Raw genomic sequence first — 15,382 nt, 5'->3', positions numbered from 1 at the left:
GTGCGCGGATGCGAACCGAGCTAGCCTCTCTTCTCGCCTTCAGGCAGACATCTCCAACATTCCTTCTACCCTCTACCACAACTGTCTTCGATCTATCTGATTACAAGTTTCCACATAGTGCTGGAATTGCTGAAGCATTCGGCGCCTGCCATCGAACACCCGACGAAATCCGCTCGTGCTGATTGGTGGCAAGGCTAGTAGGTTGCCATCGTGTTTAACCACGACCCACATCATAGAGTACCCGCAATTCATCCTTTGCGAGCATTGCAGAATCTAATAGATCCAACCAACGTTTCAGAGATGTCCTTTCCTAGGTACAATGACCTAGCCGGAGGTTCGCAACAGCATCAATCAACTACGGGCCAGGTCCCACTTGTATGGGAACCCTATTTATATGCAGCATCATTCACAAATCCATATGGAGATAAGAGTGTGAATTCCGAGGATGAGGGAGTTCCAGAGCTGTCTATGACGCCGCGAGGGGACAGTGGATCGTCGGAAGCATCGTCAGGTCCTTCGTCTTGCGATTCGAGTCCTTCTCTAATGGACGAGGTCGATCCAAACACTTTTGACGTCCAATATCTCACACAGAATTCGGCTTTAGAAATTACGGATCCTTTTTTTGATCTCGATTTCAAAGGCTTCCTTCGTAGTGATGACGACAAAGCCTTCGATTCTGGTTACGAGTCGCACATCGTGCCACCCGGCCCGAGAGAGCCACCGGCTTTTCCGTCTTGCCCGATGTCACAACCCAGAAAACTCTTGGAACTGCCTGTCCGGTCTCAAAAGTGCCCAGTTGCCTCATGCGTAAGTTACATTCAATCCCATTATCGATAGCAATACCACCTGTCTAACCTTCATAGGAATTCCATGTAAAAGGCTTCTTTAGGAAAAGCGAGCGCGACCGTCATGTGTCGACACACTTCAAACAAGGTCTTACGTGCGGATTCTGCCATGAGAAGTTCAGCCGGGTGGATCTCTTCAAACGACATATAACCAACGCTCACTCTCAGCCGCGGCCCGGACAAGACTCTGAAGCAGCATGTTCGATCTGCTTTCAAAAGTTAGCAGCAAGGGAGCTTTCTTTACATACTGGCAAATGTGTCTACGAAGCAGTTATTCAATCACTCAAAAAGAACTCGGGTGTACCTCCACAGGATGACGCCGACGTGGCGACGCATCCGGACCAGTCTCCTCCGGAAGATTTCGGTGGGGACACGTCAGGACTATCTGCCTTTGGCTCACGCCGCATGAGCGAATCTAATCCTGACAGTCTATCTGCTGCTGGGGGGGTATCGAAGCTCGTCACCTCGGACCTGAACCAAACGAAACCCAAGAACAAGAGTAGAGACCGACGGCCAAGCCTTTTAGATAAGAGACTGGCGTTCCATGAGGCTGACAATTCCACGGACGTTCCTAGAGCAAACTCTATCCGCCAGTCCAGCGAGAAACCGCTGCCAAGCAACTCTTTTGGTGCCCAAGACCTAGCGTCGGAGCTCCAACTTCACACCGGTGATATTCTTCCCGTCACTCCTTCCCAGCCAGAAGATAGGTCTATACTCAAAGAGTCACCCGTGGTTTCGACTGTCTCAGATAGCCTACTTGGTGATACTCCTGGTGAGACGGAGTATAGCTTCGACGACGAAACCGAATCCACTAGATCTCCTTTCTCAGATTCTCCGATCGCTGAATCACCCCTGGCCTCCATCAGTCCTGTCCTCAGCTCCGCAAAGAGGGAGCTTGTGGAACGAGTTATGTCGGAGTTTTATACCATTTTTGAGTCCACTGGAGGAGTACGGTTCCACGCCGGCACTGGATCTTTTGAAAGCCAAGAGACAACACACCACACGCAAGAGAGTACAAATACAAACTCTCAGAGCGGAGACAACTCGAAAAAGCGTTCTTTTAGTGATCGTGAGTCAAATGACCAAAATGGCGACGAAGAGGATGATGACTCGTCTAAACGTCGAAGACTTGGTTCAGAAACAAACTCCGACCTGTCATCGCATCTTGGACTTCGATTTGCATGCCCTTATTACAAAAGGAATCCGGGCCGACATTCAACAAACACATCCTGTGTATATCCGGGCTTTCGGCATGTATCACGTGTCAAGTTTGTGCTTCCTTTTTCACATACCAGACGCCACCTACTAACTTTGATAGGGAACATCTTTATCGCAACCACGCTCTGCCCATTGCATGTCCGCGATGCTGCAACACTTTCAAAAGTGACGCGGAACTTTACAACCACTCTAGGGCGCCCGAAAGCTGTGAGGTTCAAGAACAACGTCCATTGGATGGGTTCAACAGAGACCAAGAGATGAGGTTAAAAAGCAAGAAGCGGTCGCCAACTATTGTGACGGAAGAAGAAAAATGGAAAGCAATATACCGGATTCTCTTCCCATTTGATCCTGAGGCGGACATGCCAAGCCCATGTAAGTCAGACCTAGGTTCCTCATATTTGTTGCCGCTAAGACCTTCTTTCTGCTCTTCCCGTGATATTGCAGATTCCCAGCTAATATTTTCGTCAGATTGTGACCCAAGAACGCCTTTCGATGACGGGAAGCTCAGATCACCAAGTTCGAACGAATTTGCCATGTTCGAAGTGTTTTCCCGGAGAGAACTTCCACGACTCGTGCAAACTGGCTTGGAAGTCATTGTCGAACAGGAGACACAACCACTGGAGGATAGATTAAAGAGTCAATTAGTGGAGATTGTTCGAAACTCTCAAGCTCAACTTTTCTCGATGTATCAACAATCCCGCATCGCTCTACCAGGACTGTTCGCTGGAAACACAGACATCATAGAGGGAAGAGCAAATGTTAACGGGGAGCGGCACCCAGATTCGCAAGGGAAGATTGATCTCGTGGAGGCGGAATTGTCCCAGCTATTCGTCCCTCCCCCGCCAACGAATGACCTCGTTACCGCACCGAGCCTCCAGGACATCCGGCCAGTGGGCTCTTTGCAACTTAAATCGGCCGCAGGAGGCTCGTCTAACGATCTTTCAGACTCTGGCTATGACTCGGTGATGCCTAGTTCTTCGATGACGCAGGGCTCTCAAAAAGATGCCAGCACTTTTTCCCAAAAGATTCAGAACATCAAACCCAGCTCCCCGCCAACTGAAGATTTTGAGCTTTTCTTCAATGAGAGTAAAGAGTATGGTCAAGATCCCTGGGCTCTTGCGAGGCATGGCAATGCAAGACCAGACTCGGATATCATGAACGCACAGCTTGAGGTTGACATAAACCATCTTTTCGACGATTTCCACAATGGCTCAGATTCTCTTTTCCGGTCGGAGCAGGATTGAATCATAGGCTTCCATTATCATTACTAGTTCTACCACTATGATTTGAAAGACCGTACACAGGCTTGGCGCTATTTTGCCACGTAGGACGTGAGACAGGCGACCGCGAGTGAGATCTGTTCCAATACGTAATGTCTACTGTTCTGATCAAGGACGACGTTGTGGCGGAAGCGAAGGGCATGGGAACCGAGGCGAAGAAGACGCCCAATGGCCATGCGCATATAGCTGTGCCGTCGGAGTACCACAAGCAGAAGATCGAGCATACACATAAGCTGCTGGAGCGGGAGAAGGCGATACTGGATGCGATGCAGAGCCGCCAGAGAAGCCGGGGGCGGTGATTTAGGGGATGTCTGAGGCAAAATTGGTTGAAAGTCATGATGGTGTATTCTAGGTTGTAGCACCAGTCTTTCAGCAAGCGAATTGGGTCTGTGGGTTGAGGCTTGTAGTAGTTCTATGATGGCTGATAGTTAGGGCTCACTGACTTTTAGATCGATGAACGGGTTTCCGAACCTGTGCACTGTGTGGTCGCTATACTTGAGCTTCAATGGATACGACCCAGTTATTCCCAGTCGATGTATTCGGATTAGAAGCTGTTTCTTCACGATTTGTATTTGGCCGGTGGTCTCCCACCACGTGACCGTATTGCGGCGCTGAAGTCGGGTCGAATCTGAGACCTCACTGAGAGCCACAGTGGACCATGTACACCCAGTATACGAGAACAACTATGTGGCTCCTGCAAGGTCGTACCTACAGTTGGCACCCAGCGGTACTGAGACAGGGATCGACAACGCAACTAACCGCCCCAGCCCCTCTGCAGCTGTGCCTCAATCTAAATTTGAGAGAGTTCTGCTCCCCCAACCTCTTCTTCCTCAACTCATCAAGTCTATCCGCATCTTCCTTTACAGCTTCTAAGCACCGTTCGTGCTACTTCCCCTGTACCCTTATCAACAATCGTCATGTGCTTCTCGTTCAGGAAAGTCCGACGCGAAGTCCCACGGAACCCGTGGACCTCTTGGGAAGTACCGTCGCGGAAGCGCAAGATTTCGAAATCGCCCATCCCTCTCTTTCCAAGACATGCACAAACCTAGTCGCCTCTTTTGGCAAACTCTCTGCGGAGCTGCGAATCATCATATATGAGATCGTCCTAGGCGACCCTACTCGACTCATGCATATTCTCCCCTATGAGGACGGATCATATCGAGTAAGTCGTCGCCGTTGCGAGGACATGGAATGTCCGTGCCCAACTTGGCAACACAAGTGTTTCAGAACGTGGTTGGAAGTTCACAACCTAAGGGGACTTAGGGTTTCGCGGGTCACGCATCCCTCGAATGACAACCTCATTACTTGTCTCTTGAGTTGTCGTCTGATGTATGTATATGTGCTCTAAGCTCTTGTATCCCTCGAAATCAAGGCTTGAGGCCTGCGCTCGTTCTCCATTGTCGCATTACTAAGCGATAGACATTTTATACACTGCAAACTTTTCCAGTTTGAAAGGCTCAACGGGAATACTCGCAATGCACTCAGTCGTACCGACCTTCACGCCAAAGAGATATTACTCACGTGACCAGGGGCGGCCAATCGATTTCCCTCCAGATGGTTTCAATAGATGGTCCAGTGGCTGTAAGGCCTTGCAAGACTTACGTGGCCTGCACTCGCTGCACGTTGACATCATTGTCCGAGACTCAGCACCGCCGAGAGATCCTGCCGCAGTAGCCTTCGAGGCCCTAGTGTCAATTCTAGGACCACTCAAAGGCATCGAAGCTCCGGTGTTTGAGGTCGAGATGAACTTTCCCATTCGTGAAACTGTTCAGACTGCACTTGGTCAAACGAACTTGACGCTTTTGGTCAACGAATGGCCATACAATTGGGATCTTTTCGGCGAGATCTCATAGGCTGAAGGCTATTACTCATGATGTATTCTGTTTGGATCTAAACTAGTGGTACAATACTCCCATCTTCACTCACAGACCTAGGGCAAGTTCCTTCGTCCATCGATTTGGTCCGAAGCTTCCGACCCTTTAGAAACACACCCACTCTATGGCTGTGTACACTTGTGTAGCACCACTTGAGGCCCCCTGGCAAACTATTGTGAATCGGAAAACGACAATTATAACACGCCTGATAGCTCTTCGGGCCACCTCAGACGGCGTCAAAATAGTATCAGATCCGCAGCTGATACGGCTTCGACGAGACGCGGCTTAAAGTAGCAGGTACGAGAACCGGTCTAACAGATTGGCCCTCAGCCTCCGAAGGCCATTCGTAGCTGATTGACGAAAGTCATTTCTTGTCGGTCGGGGACGCATCTAGTCGGGACGCATCAAGCCAAGTCCTTCTTTCTAGCCAGCTCCTTCTTGTCCCTAAAATCATTTCCTCCCTGCTCTCTCCCGGCAGACGGCGCATGTACACATAGATGCGACAGCCGCAGCCGCGTTCATAGGCGAATACTTCCCCATAATTTACTCGCAGAAGTGTTAAATCGCGGCAGTTCGTGGACCAGGAATCCGAAATCCATGCGCCCTGTTCAACGTCAAAATCCTTCTCATCTCTCCGACGGTGCCATGCCTTGCACTCCTCGGACGCGATCAATGAGCTTCCGTGCGAACAAAGAGCTTCTTCTATCCGGTGCCATGTCAACCTCAGCTTTTCTCTGTCCCGGGCCACTTCCTGGGCGAGTCGTAGGATTCCAGGACTATTCCGCCGCAAGTGTGGGCATAGGGGTTCCTCAGAGGCGGCCAGCGCCGCCTCCAGTGCTGGCATGGAGATTGGAATACCTTTCACTACGCACAAGATCGAGAACCAGCAACTAACCAGCGTGTCGCCAAAGAAATTTGTAAGCCTTGGTCGAAAACTTAAGGGCCATCGTTCGCCGCAATGGCTTTCATGGTCGCAGTGGAAAGCGCCCCAACCGCCGGCAATTGCTTTGATTTCGTCGTACGTGAAGCTGTGATGCGCGCAAAGCCTCATTCTTTGCTCGGTCCCGATGCAACGATGCACAAGACGACTTAAAGCCTTCTGCTGGGCAGAGAAAAGGGTTGGTAAGTGTCGGGTGCTACATGCGCTGCACCAAATAAATCGCCCAGAGTAATGATCTTTTTCGATGAACGAGTTTTCCTAGTCGAATTTGTTGAGCGGAAAGAAGCCCGAACTCAGCGAAATCGTATATCGCATCCTCTGACACGTTTGTCGGACTAGAATGGTGGAAGCTGGAGCAAGATGATCGCCTATCAAGAGCAGAATCTCGGTGGGTAGTTGATGGGCCCGGGCCTCGGTGGCATTATGGATGGCTGCAGCCTGTTGTTTCCGATATGCCTTCGGCGCCGTGATGCGGAATAGAAATATGGGCAATACGTCTGCCAATGAATCTCGAAAGTGGTCGAGCGTGCTCTTGAGTTTGTTTTGGGTTGTCATGTTGAAAGTCATGAATGAGTCGAGATGAGGAGGAAGTGCAAGCAAAATGTATCTTTCAGGTTGTGGGAATTTATATTTCAAGGATCTGAGTGCGTTAGGTGTTGGTACCAGTGATTAGATTTTCTTGATTCCAGTGCCCCAGGTTAGGTGAACCTTGGTTGAACGGGTGCGCAGATGGGAGAACCATGGATCGTGATGTAAGTCCAACACCGTCTGAGGGGGCCCGGATAACTATCAGCATCGTCAAAACTCAAAGTGGTTTTCTCAATCACAAATTCGTGGATTGCCTCTTCATTTCCGAAGAACACTAGACTTCTAGAGGTTGAATATGAACCATATCGTGGTGTCAGACCTGTTCGGGCAACATGAATGGAACACCGAAACCCTCAATCGGTGGCATATGCATAGAAGTGATCCAACTTCCTAGTTGTTCTTGCTGTGGCAGTGGAAACAAGTCCCCTTCGAATGATCTACTACATCACTATTTTCATCTTAACGCGTTCCGTTCTCAGGCGCGTCGAGAGTACTCTAAAGCGCGTCTCCCAATAAATACACCATTCACTTAACACAGTTATCATTCACAACAATCATGTCAAGCAGAGAGGCTACGCTCAACTACCCAAACACACCATTGAAATAAATGATAGTTACATCTGCTGTCTACTCATCCAACTCTGCCGCGACTCCGACGATGTTCTGCAAACAGTAGCCAATGAGCTGCTCGCCCCGGAGAAAGAGGCCGAGGAGACCGACAACGACCGCGAACAGGACGAAGAAGAATGTGATTCTGAATCCGATGTGGAGTCTCGCTATTAGAAATGCATGGGACGAAGCGGAAGTGGGTTGAGCTCGCGATAATCCGAAACTAGATATGCAAATCCTGCGGCGAGGTGTACGATGCCGTGGGGAAATACGACGGTGCCTGCGATTGTCATGATGGTGTGTTTGATCTTTTACAGCTTTACCTCGCTTTGATCGTTGAAGCTGCTAATGCACTTGGTATAGGCGAGCTCAGATTGGACGAAGGCAACGAGGAGTTCTGGTCGCAACATCCTGAACTCAGAGGAAGGATCCGCAATACCGAGAAGATGCGACAGAGGTATGCCGGTGCCTTCACTTGGGATTGTTGCGGTAAGGCGGGCGATGCTGAAGAGTTCTGCTAGTCGGGCAGACACGAACCAACGCGCTGGGTCATTGATTTATACCGTGAATTAAGTAGTTTCGAGATCGAAAGTGCCTTCTAATTCATAGCAAGAGATAGAAAGAAAAGAAAAGGCATGAAACCCTTAGAAGGGAGAAGGCAAGCATAGATAGAGAAGGGCCTGAAGTTATTATGGTGCCTATATGTCTGCATCTCAACTTACGCATCAATGTAGACTGGACTATACTCCCCATCAGGTGTCTTGCCAGACGACAACGAACTTTACCAACCTCGGGGAACATATGCTGGCGGTGAATCTCACTAGCAAAATCATTCCATAAAGCCAACGATCTAGAATCTTCACCATACCACCACAAGGTCATAAAGGAGTAACACGTGACTCAAAGCCAGTCGTCAACTTACAAACCCCACATTACCCCTTCCATCTTAGCGCGCCCTTTACGCGACACCGCGATCCACCGCGTCTCCCCCATCTCCATTCACCATCCACTATCCACCATAGCCGTAGCATAGCAGCAATGTCATCCCTCGATCTCGTCCTCGCCGCAATAGATGCCGCAGACCCCGACCGCCTCCGTATCACTCTAAAGCGCGTCTGTTCTCTCTCCAATGACACGCTAGAGCTCGTCTGCTCCGAGCTGCTAGTCGCCGAAAAGGCCGCTGAAAGCCAGAAGAAAGCTTCCGAATCCGGGGGGAATGGCAAGGAAGATAATTCGAAGGCGCTGAAACGGAAACGGGTGGAGTACAATACGATCCGCTTCCAAACATGTATCCAGTGCGAACAGGAATTCGACGCTACGAAGAACGAGGAGGGGTGTTGTAGATGGCATAAAGGTGGGGCCTTTTTGATGTTTTGATGGTGTAAAGAGCTAAGCAATGATATGTGCTGACATGCTATTAACCAGGTGAACTTGAAGCTGACGAGGACCCTAACATGTGGCCTGATTTCGAGGACTGGCGTGACGGGGAGTATGATGACTGGAAAGACGAGTTTCCGGAACGCTTCCTGTGGTCTTGTTGCAAGAGGCGGGGAGACGATGAGGAGGTTTGCTGTGTTGGGAAGCATATGTCCGCCCAAGAGCATGCGTCTGGGAAGAGTGGCTAGTCGCGTGCTGAAAGCGGGCGGGTTTGCTATTAGAGAACGAGGGTTCAGAGGATGAGGACTCTGAGGAGGGTTCAGAGAACAAACACTCGGAGGACGAGGGCTAGACGGGTACGGCGATGGCGCAGACAGTTTCTGGATGAATGTGGACATAGAGTCGGTGGTTGAATAAACAAAAAGTGGTACCTTGGCGTATCGAGGGAAGTCGTCACCTACAGCTCGCACGTGATCACCCAATCTCAGCGCGATAGACCTCACAACGCAGCGTGTGTCCCCCATCTTCATGATTACCAAGCCCATCCATAATAGCAGTATCATCGCGCGACCTCGCCCTCACCGCTCCCCGCGCCGCGAGCACAGATCAACTGCGCACGATCCTAGAGCGAGTCTGTTTCTGCTCCGACACTGCCCTCTACATCGTATGCGAAGAACTACTCGTCCTCGAGAGTCCGATCGAGTCAGACACCAACAACGACGGCGAGGAGCCCAAGGTGAAAATTGAGCCGGTCGAGGACGAAAATGGCGAAGAGCTACCGCAGGAGCGAACGGAGTACATAAAGCTGCGATACGAGCTCTGCAGCCAGTGCAACGAACAATACGACATCACAACCAACCAGGAAGGTAGCTGTCGATGGCACCCAGGTAAGCTGACTGCACACCCAGATGATAGACGTAGCGAGATGTAACTTACTGTTTGACTAGGCAAAGCGAAGATGGACTTCGATCACAAATCGTGGGACGACGTGAATATGTGGCGCTAAATCGTTTACGAGTCCTGGTGTCATCGAGTTATATGGGATGCTATTAAAGAGAAGCCACAAGGGTTCGTTTGGAGCTGCTATGGCCGGCACGGAGACGAAGAGCCGTGCTGCGCTGGGAAACATGAGCGTGGCACGTGGGTGGAGACTCTGCGCATGTCGAAAACACTACCTGAATGAACCCCGAAAGTATAGGCAGCCTTGTAGGGAAAGGAGACTTCGAGGTTTGACGGATGGAGGTTGTAGAGTTGGTCGTGGTCTTGTGGGAGCTTTTGGATAACATGCTGGAACCGCATGTCCTTGAAATGCCTCTTAAACCCTTCAATACATACAAAGCTCCTTCGATCCATCTTTATTCCCCAACGATCCCACCCTAATCAAACATAATCTTCCTCCCCTTAAACACCAACCCCCCCGCCAGCTTCCCAAGAGCATACCCCAGATACGCCCCCGTCACAATCGTCACCGGCCACTTCTGCCACTCGCGGTCCCAATCCAGTGGTATAGGCACCGCCCCTGCCCAGGCCCCTACCAGCGTCCCCACCATCCCACCCACTACCTCATCCACCGGCAACAGTAATCCCACAACTTCCCTCCACCGCTCCCCGTCCACACCAAGCACGTATACGAGCGGCAGAAATGCCAGGATAGCGATGTGCGCCGCCGCGAGGAAGGTATGCGCAAAATGTGTCGTTATGGGCGCGCCGAAGAGGATGAGGGTGATGCCTGTGAGGGGGGTGATGGCGAAGAGTGAGAGGATGAGGGAGAGGAGAGCGGGCTGGGAAAACGTTAGCTATTTCATTCAGATACATAATTTCCAGGCTTCGAGTGCTGGCCAGGGGAACTAAAGGATACGTACAACTATCTTCACTGTATTGGAACCAGTTGCGGTTTTTGCTGCGCTAGCCCGTTTCTTCGCAGCTTTCGGCACCGCAGGCGTCGAGGACCCCGATCCAGCAGTCGGCGGTAGACATACTGTCACATATGCGATTTGCAATGCGCTGAGCGGTATAAGGGTCTGCAGGAGCGCGGGGACGGGATCCGCTACGATCGCGTTGAAGCGCAACGCGTATAGGGAGAGGAGGAGGGCTGGGTGGATGTGTGTGTATAGCCGCGCGGCATCGGTAGGGAGGATGTCAATTGGCGTCGCGGCGGGCCTCGGTTTTATGCCGGGGGTGGACATTTCGTGATATGTGTATGGGGTCTGAGAACATTGGTGGTGATGGCTGAGGTTGAGGTTGAAGATGATTGCGTATATCTCAGCACGGTATTTAGCACGTGACCGCTTAGAAGGGAAAGTCTTGGCTCTTGGCGCAATCCGAAAGTGTAGAAGCCAGAGCGAAGGTGAATAAATTTCATTTTGCATCCTAAGCGAGCTCTTAAGCGAGTAGTACACGTGACCAACACAACTCTAGGACTCGTACTTCACACCCAGAGCTCCGATGGTCACGCATCGTGTGGACAGATATTACTATCTTAGGGCTAGGAGATGCAGACGATGCTCTATGCACAACGACCCACGCATCGTCGAGCTATAAAATAAAAGGGATCTAAGAGAAATTGGGAGATCGCGGCGCGGCACAGCACGGTGGAATATACTGCTAAACCACTTTTGGGAGCCGCATCGGCCTTGGACAGCGCAATTGCCTTTCTTGGTATAATGGTCCGGCACTTTTAAATCGTGTTACCAACTCTAGTAAAAATTTGAATATTATCATGAGCTTACGAAGTGCCGCCAAAACATCTTGATCTTGACTGAAAGCTCTATTCAAGACTTTACATCTATTCTACTCATCCCAATACCCACCACCTACCTATCCAACCCATCAAACTCCACAAGCCTTCTCACCAACCCCACCACTTCCTCCCCGCCCACATTCATCCCCGGCTCATCAATCTTCTTCGCCAGAACCTGATCCAACATCCCCCTCAACCGACTAATCAACACTCCAATCCTAGCCCAGCCCCTCAGTCTAACCCACTCATCAACCACCACGCCCCTGCCAGCTGTATCGACCTCCAGCTTGCCGCCGAACAGCAGCATGGAGAGGTTGTTACACGGCGAGCACTCCCTGATAAACACCTTACTGGTTGCCATCTTCGAGAAATAGGACAGGAAGCGCGAATCGCCCGGGAAGGTCTGCGCACCGAAGAGAGTGGAGCTGGGGTGTATGAAAACGCGCCCAGCGTCTTGGGTGAAGAACTTGATGGCGCGGGACTCAGGATCCAGCGCCACGGCGCCGGAGACCGAGGCGGCAAACTTAGTGTCGGGGAGCTCGATGCGAGCGATCTGAGGCTGGAAGGAGCCCGCGATGAGGGCGCGGAGGAGGGGGGTGGAGGTGTTGTAGGCGTTGTAGGCTGTTTTGCTGTTGTTTTCGGGAGAGGAGAAGTAGTTGTGTGGGAGAAAGTCGGTTTCTTTGAGTGCGGAGAGGTATTGCGAGCGGTTCGAGGTGATGTCGAAGAGCGTTTGGGTGGAGAGGAAGTTCTCATCGCACCAAAAGCGGAGTTCACGTGGAGAAACGCCTTTAGAGCGCATGCTAGCCCATTGCTCGTAGGCGCGGAGATCGCCGATTAGGTCGCCTTGGCCCTGAGAGAAGGGAGCACGGGCTGCCTTGGCTTCGTCACGTTTGTCCTTAGGGGAGAGGAAGGGGCTGCGCAGGGTAAGGATAGAGGCGATGGTTAGAGAGGCTTCGAGGCAGCCGAAGGTGGCGCCGTAGACAAGGAGCTTGCTGCACCGGAGGTCGGCGGGAATCATAGCGAGATGACGACCTAGAGCTGTCAGATCTTCACCATCAAGAGCTCCCATACGACGGAGAAGGTCGATAGCGCCTTCAACGGCAGTGCTGTCTGGTGGTGTGAGCGCTCCGGCAAGGAATGCTGGGACGTCTGCTACGCCCATTGCTCTCACAGAGAGACAGAGTTGCTCAAGAGGTACCCGTCGGATCTCGGGCTCAGGCCGCTCCATCATCTTCATCATCTCTGCGTTGCGTGTGTATAGCTTGTAGCATATACCAGCCCGAACTCTGCCAGCTCGACCACGACGCTGCTTACATGCTGCTCTGGAGGCCCAAACCTCACCGAGCTTGACCATGTTGTTCTGCGGATCGAAACTTGTTTCTTTCACGCGACCCGTGTCAATGACTGCAACAATGTCTTCGATAGTGATGGACGTTTCGGCAACATTAGTGGCGCAAACCACTTTCCGTTTGCCATGAGGTGGAGGTGGGAATACTCTCTTTTGCTCGACTGGAAGAAGTGATGCGTGAAGTGGAAGAGCATGAAGATTCGGTATGTTGCGGAGGGCCTGGTATCAAAGTTAGTTTCTGGACCGAAGTTCGGACAAGTCGACGTACCTGAATAGTCCGATCAATCTCCATAGTTCCAGGTAGAAAGATCAGAATCCCGCCATCTTGACCACTCAGCTGAGCGTCTATATGCTTTACGGTGTTTGCAATGAGATCGTAATTAATCCTCATGCCCACGTTCTTGAGCGCACCCGCCATAGACTTCGCCGACTCGTCCTCATCCTCGTAGTCGTCATCTCTATGGCCTGCAAAACCTGTCATCCGCACGACATCGTCGACGTAGAAGTCCTGGACGGGATGCGTGCGTCCTTGAATCTCGACCCTTCCAACAGATCCGACACCGGCGAAGTATCTCTCGAAAACATCGGCATCGAGCGTCGCACTCATCAGAATGACCTTGAGGTCTTTCCTCCGATGCAGTATATCTCTTAGTAAGACCAGCAAAAAATCAGTATCGAGACTACGTTCATGGACTTCATCGACTACGACATGACTGACATCCGCCAGAGCCGCAACGACATCGTCCGGACTGCCCCCGGATGTTTGTAGTCTTCGTAGTAGAACACCAGTAGTAACGAAAGTGATCTTCGTGACACCTGGCTTCCCTTTAGATTCTCCCCGAATAGTATATCCAACTTCATCCCCAACAATGGAGCATCGTTCGTCTGCCACTCTGTCCGCAAGACCTAAGGCTGATATCCTCCTCGGCTGGGTACAGATTATGTTGACAGCTTCGCCAAGTTTCCGCTTGATCAAATCGTCCAGGATGAATTGGACAGACTGCGTTGATTTTCCAGAACCCGTCTCACCGGAGATGATGACAACCTGGTTGTATTCCACAGCTTCAACAATGTCTTCCCGGAGCTCCCACGCCGGTAGTGATCGCCGAGCCGCCATCATCCGTTCCTGAGCAGGCATACCTTGTTTCTTTTGCCACTGTTCTAGCATTCGAACACTTGTCGGCGTGCCTAGGCGCCAATGTATAGGCTTTCGAGGCCTATTTCTGTTTTGCTTTTGCCGAACTTGTTTGGTATGTGCACCACTATCGGCGGCGGATAATCCAGAAGACACATCGGACAGTCTACCTGGCCGCTCGATAATACCGGGAATCTCTCGCTCCAACCAATCCACCAGATCGAACAGCATCTGAGTGCCCATTAGATTTGAGCTGGCATATATCAAGACCCGCCTTATTATGCTGAGGCGTATGTAGGCTGGTAGCTGTGCCTGAATCGTGATTGTAGGCAGAGCATGTGGATAGCCTATTGCTTTTCGGGCTTGAAGAACTATTTTCTTCCCAGATTTCTGCTCGCATTCGAGTTGTATTCGACATGTGTCTGGTGACGGGGCTTCGTATTTGGTGTCGTAGATGGCTGCAAGCGATTCTTGCTCTTCTTCCCATGGATCCGGTCCATAATCGTCCGCTTCTTCGAGTTCTATCTTTGAAAGATGTTCTGCCAGATCATCGTCCACGTCAGTGTTCTGCAAGAGGTGGTTCTGCAACACAGCTGCTGCTTTCGCCTCATCGCCGCCCTGACCATCGTATGCGGCTTCACACATCTCGACCGCGTATCCTGCCGTCGCAAGTCGCTTCAGAGCAGCCTCTCGTTTCAGATTGCCACTCGCCATGCTGATACCCGCAACATAGCCTTCGGGAAGACTCCAGCTAGGGAGATCATCTTCCGGGACGTGAATCAACAGCCATTCCAGGCATTCTTCACGATCCTTACACAGCTCCGCCGCTTCCTCGACATGACTTCTCCTAAATCCCAGGCCCACTACTGCCTCAATCATCTTCGCTCTCGCCTGCTGCGATGGCTCGACGTTATTCGGGTTCCACACCGCATCTCTCCTGACCAACCTCTCGATCTCCGTCCTAGTCCTCTTCCCCAACTCAATCTTCGGCACCCTCATCCACCCCTTCATTTTGTTCCCTCCACCTCCTGGGCCTCCACCACTCATCCCCGGCTGCCCAGGTTGACTAGCTTCCTTCACCCTCTGTTTCATAATTTCCTCCCTTTTCTTTGCTGCAGCTGCCTTTGCTTGTTCTCGCTCCTTGAATGCCGTAAACGGGTCCGCCTCATACATCCACGCGCGTCCCTCCTTCTTATCCGCCTCTTTCAGCTCCTGAAACGCGCCCTTCCAGTGTTCCTTATACAACGGCGGCAGCGTGAGGTGGATATTCTTCATACTCGCTACCCGGAATAGCGTATACGTCGCCGCGAAATGCTTCGCCTCCACCTGCGTCGGGGCATAAGAGAGCTGAATATGTGTATCAGGTAGTATAAACGGCGGAAGCGTGATCTTCTCCTGCGTCTTCGGATTCGTAGAGGAGAGGAGTAC

At 51.4% G+C, this 15,382-nt stretch overlaps 8 protein-coding genes across 8 annotated transcripts; 4 read left to right on the top strand and 4 right to left on the bottom strand.

The window, feature by feature from the left end:
• Nucleotides 1–1,754: 1,754 nt before the first annotated feature.
• Nucleotides 1,755–2,773, top strand: BDZ99DRAFT_394273 (uncharacterized protein; the record flags this gene model as incomplete). The annotated part of the gene is made up of 3 exons (XM_033715883.1): nucleotides 1,755–2,113; nucleotides 2,164–2,463; nucleotides 2,581–2,773. Coding segments are annotated over 3 exons (852 nt in total), but the record flags the coding sequence as incomplete, so codon positions are not given.
• A 662-nt stretch (nucleotides 2,774–3,435) lies between these two features.
• Nucleotides 3,436–5,196, top strand: BDZ99DRAFT_523749 (uncharacterized protein; the record flags this gene model as incomplete). The annotated part of the gene is made up of 4 exons (XM_033725826.1): nucleotides 3,436–3,638; nucleotides 3,793–3,878; nucleotides 4,111–4,505; nucleotides 4,873–5,196. 4 exons carry the CDS (start codon nucleotides 3,436–3,438, stop codon nucleotides 5,194–5,196), a joined length of 1,008 nt encoding a protein of 335 aa, XP_033573254.1.
• A 385-nt stretch (nucleotides 5,197–5,581) lies between these two features.
• Nucleotides 5,582–6,750, bottom strand: BDZ99DRAFT_538491 (uncharacterized protein; the record flags this gene model as incomplete). Its single annotated transcript, XM_033726640.1, has 1 exon — nucleotides 5,582–6,750. The coding sequence occupies exon 1, from the start codon at nucleotides 6,266–6,268 to the stop codon at nucleotides 5,582–5,584; it is 687 nt and encodes a 228-aa protein (XP_033573252.1). The 5' UTR covers nucleotides 6,269–6,750.
• On the bottom strand, nucleotides 6,280–6,731 carry BDZ99DRAFT_465927 (uncharacterized protein). The gene has a single exon (XM_033720658.1). It carries the CDS (start codon nucleotides 6,710–6,712, stop codon nucleotides 6,416–6,418), a length of 297 nt encoding a protein of 98 aa, XP_033573253.1. The 5' UTR covers nucleotides 6,713–6,731; the 3' UTR covers nucleotides 6,280–6,415.
• A 570-nt stretch (nucleotides 6,751–7,320) lies between the features above and the next one.
• Nucleotides 7,321–7,875, top strand: BDZ99DRAFT_538489 (uncharacterized protein; the record flags this gene model as incomplete). Its single annotated transcript, XM_033726639.1, has 3 exons — nucleotides 7,321–7,550; nucleotides 7,582–7,651; nucleotides 7,718–7,875. The coding sequence occupies exons 1-3, from the start codon at nucleotides 7,425–7,427 to the stop codon at nucleotides 7,873–7,875; spliced, it is 354 nt and encodes a 117-aa protein (XP_033573251.1). The 5' UTR covers nucleotides 7,321–7,424.
• A 484-nt stretch (nucleotides 7,876–8,359) lies between these two features.
• On the top strand, nucleotides 8,360–9,189 carry BDZ99DRAFT_465926 (uncharacterized protein). Its single transcript, XM_033720657.1, has 2 exons — nucleotides 8,360–8,708; nucleotides 8,780–9,189. Exons 1-2 carry the CDS (start codon nucleotides 8,393–8,395, stop codon nucleotides 8,977–8,979), a joined length of 516 nt encoding a protein of 171 aa, XP_033573250.1. The 5' UTR covers nucleotides 8,360–8,392; the 3' UTR covers nucleotides 8,980–9,189.
• Nucleotides 9,190–10,060: 871 nt separating this feature from the next.
• On the bottom strand, nucleotides 10,061–10,953 carry BDZ99DRAFT_93310 (glycosylphosphatidylinositol anchor biosynthesis protein 11). The gene is made up of 2 exons (XM_033729041.1): nucleotides 10,594–10,953; nucleotides 10,061–10,512 (listed from the first exon to the last, which is right to left on the bottom strand). Exons 1-2 carry the CDS (start codon nucleotides 10,915–10,917, stop codon nucleotides 10,108–10,110), a joined length of 729 nt encoding a protein of 242 aa, XP_033573249.1. The 5' UTR covers nucleotides 10,918–10,953; the 3' UTR covers nucleotides 10,061–10,107.
• A 478-nt stretch (nucleotides 10,954–11,431) lies between these two features.
• On the bottom strand, nucleotides 11,432–14,979 carry BDZ99DRAFT_465924 (P-loop containing nucleoside triphosphate hydrolase protein). The gene is made up of 2 exons (XM_033720656.1): nucleotides 13,088–14,979; nucleotides 11,432–13,038 (listed from the first exon to the last, which is right to left on the bottom strand). Exons 1-2 carry the CDS (start codon nucleotides 14,963–14,965, stop codon nucleotides 11,545–11,547), a joined length of 3,372 nt encoding a protein of 1,123 aa, XP_033573248.1. The 5' UTR covers nucleotides 14,966–14,979; the 3' UTR covers nucleotides 11,432–11,544.
• Nucleotides 14,980–15,382: the final 403 nt, after the last annotated feature.

This window comes from Mytilinidion resinicola, assembly GCF_010093595.1.
Source record: "Mytilinidion resinicola strain CBS 304.34 unplaced genomic scaffold BDZ99scaffold_16, whole genome shotgun sequence".
Lineage (NCBI taxonomy): Eukaryota > Fungi > Ascomycota > Dothideomycetes > Mytilinidiales > Mytilinidiaceae > Mytilinidion > Mytilinidion resinicola.
The sequence above is the reverse complement of the archived record's forward strand: the minus strand, read 5'-3'. Positions and strand labels throughout refer to the sequence as shown.

Coding starts and splice junctions, on each gene's coding strand:
- BDZ99DRAFT_465927 (XM_033720658.1), bottom strand. CDS start 6,712: ATGACAACCCAAAACAAACTCAAGAGCACGCTCGACCACTTTCGAGAT.
- BDZ99DRAFT_465926 (XM_033720657.1), top strand. CDS start 8,393: ATGTCATCCCTCGATCTCGTCCTCGCCGCAATAGATGCCGCAGACCCC. Junction 8,709..8,779: donor GTGTTGTAGATGGCATAAAG/GTGGGGCCTTTT, acceptor GCTATTAACCAG/GTGAACTTGAAGCTGACGAG.
- BDZ99DRAFT_93310 (XM_033729041.1), bottom strand. CDS start 10,917: ATGTCCACCCCCGGCATAAAACCGAGGCCCGCCGCGACGCCAATTGAC. Junction 10,513..10,593: donor CCAATACAGTGAAGATAGTT/GTACGTATCCTT, acceptor ACGTTTTCCCAG/CCCGCTCTCCTCTCCCTCAT.
- BDZ99DRAFT_465924 (XM_033720656.1), bottom strand. CDS start 14,965: ATGAAGGGGTGGATGAGGGTGCCGAAGATTGAGTTGGGGAAGAGGACT. Junction 13,039..13,087: donor AGATTGATCGGACTATTCAG/GTACGTCGACTT, acceptor CTTTGATACCAG/GCCCTCCGCAACATACCGAA.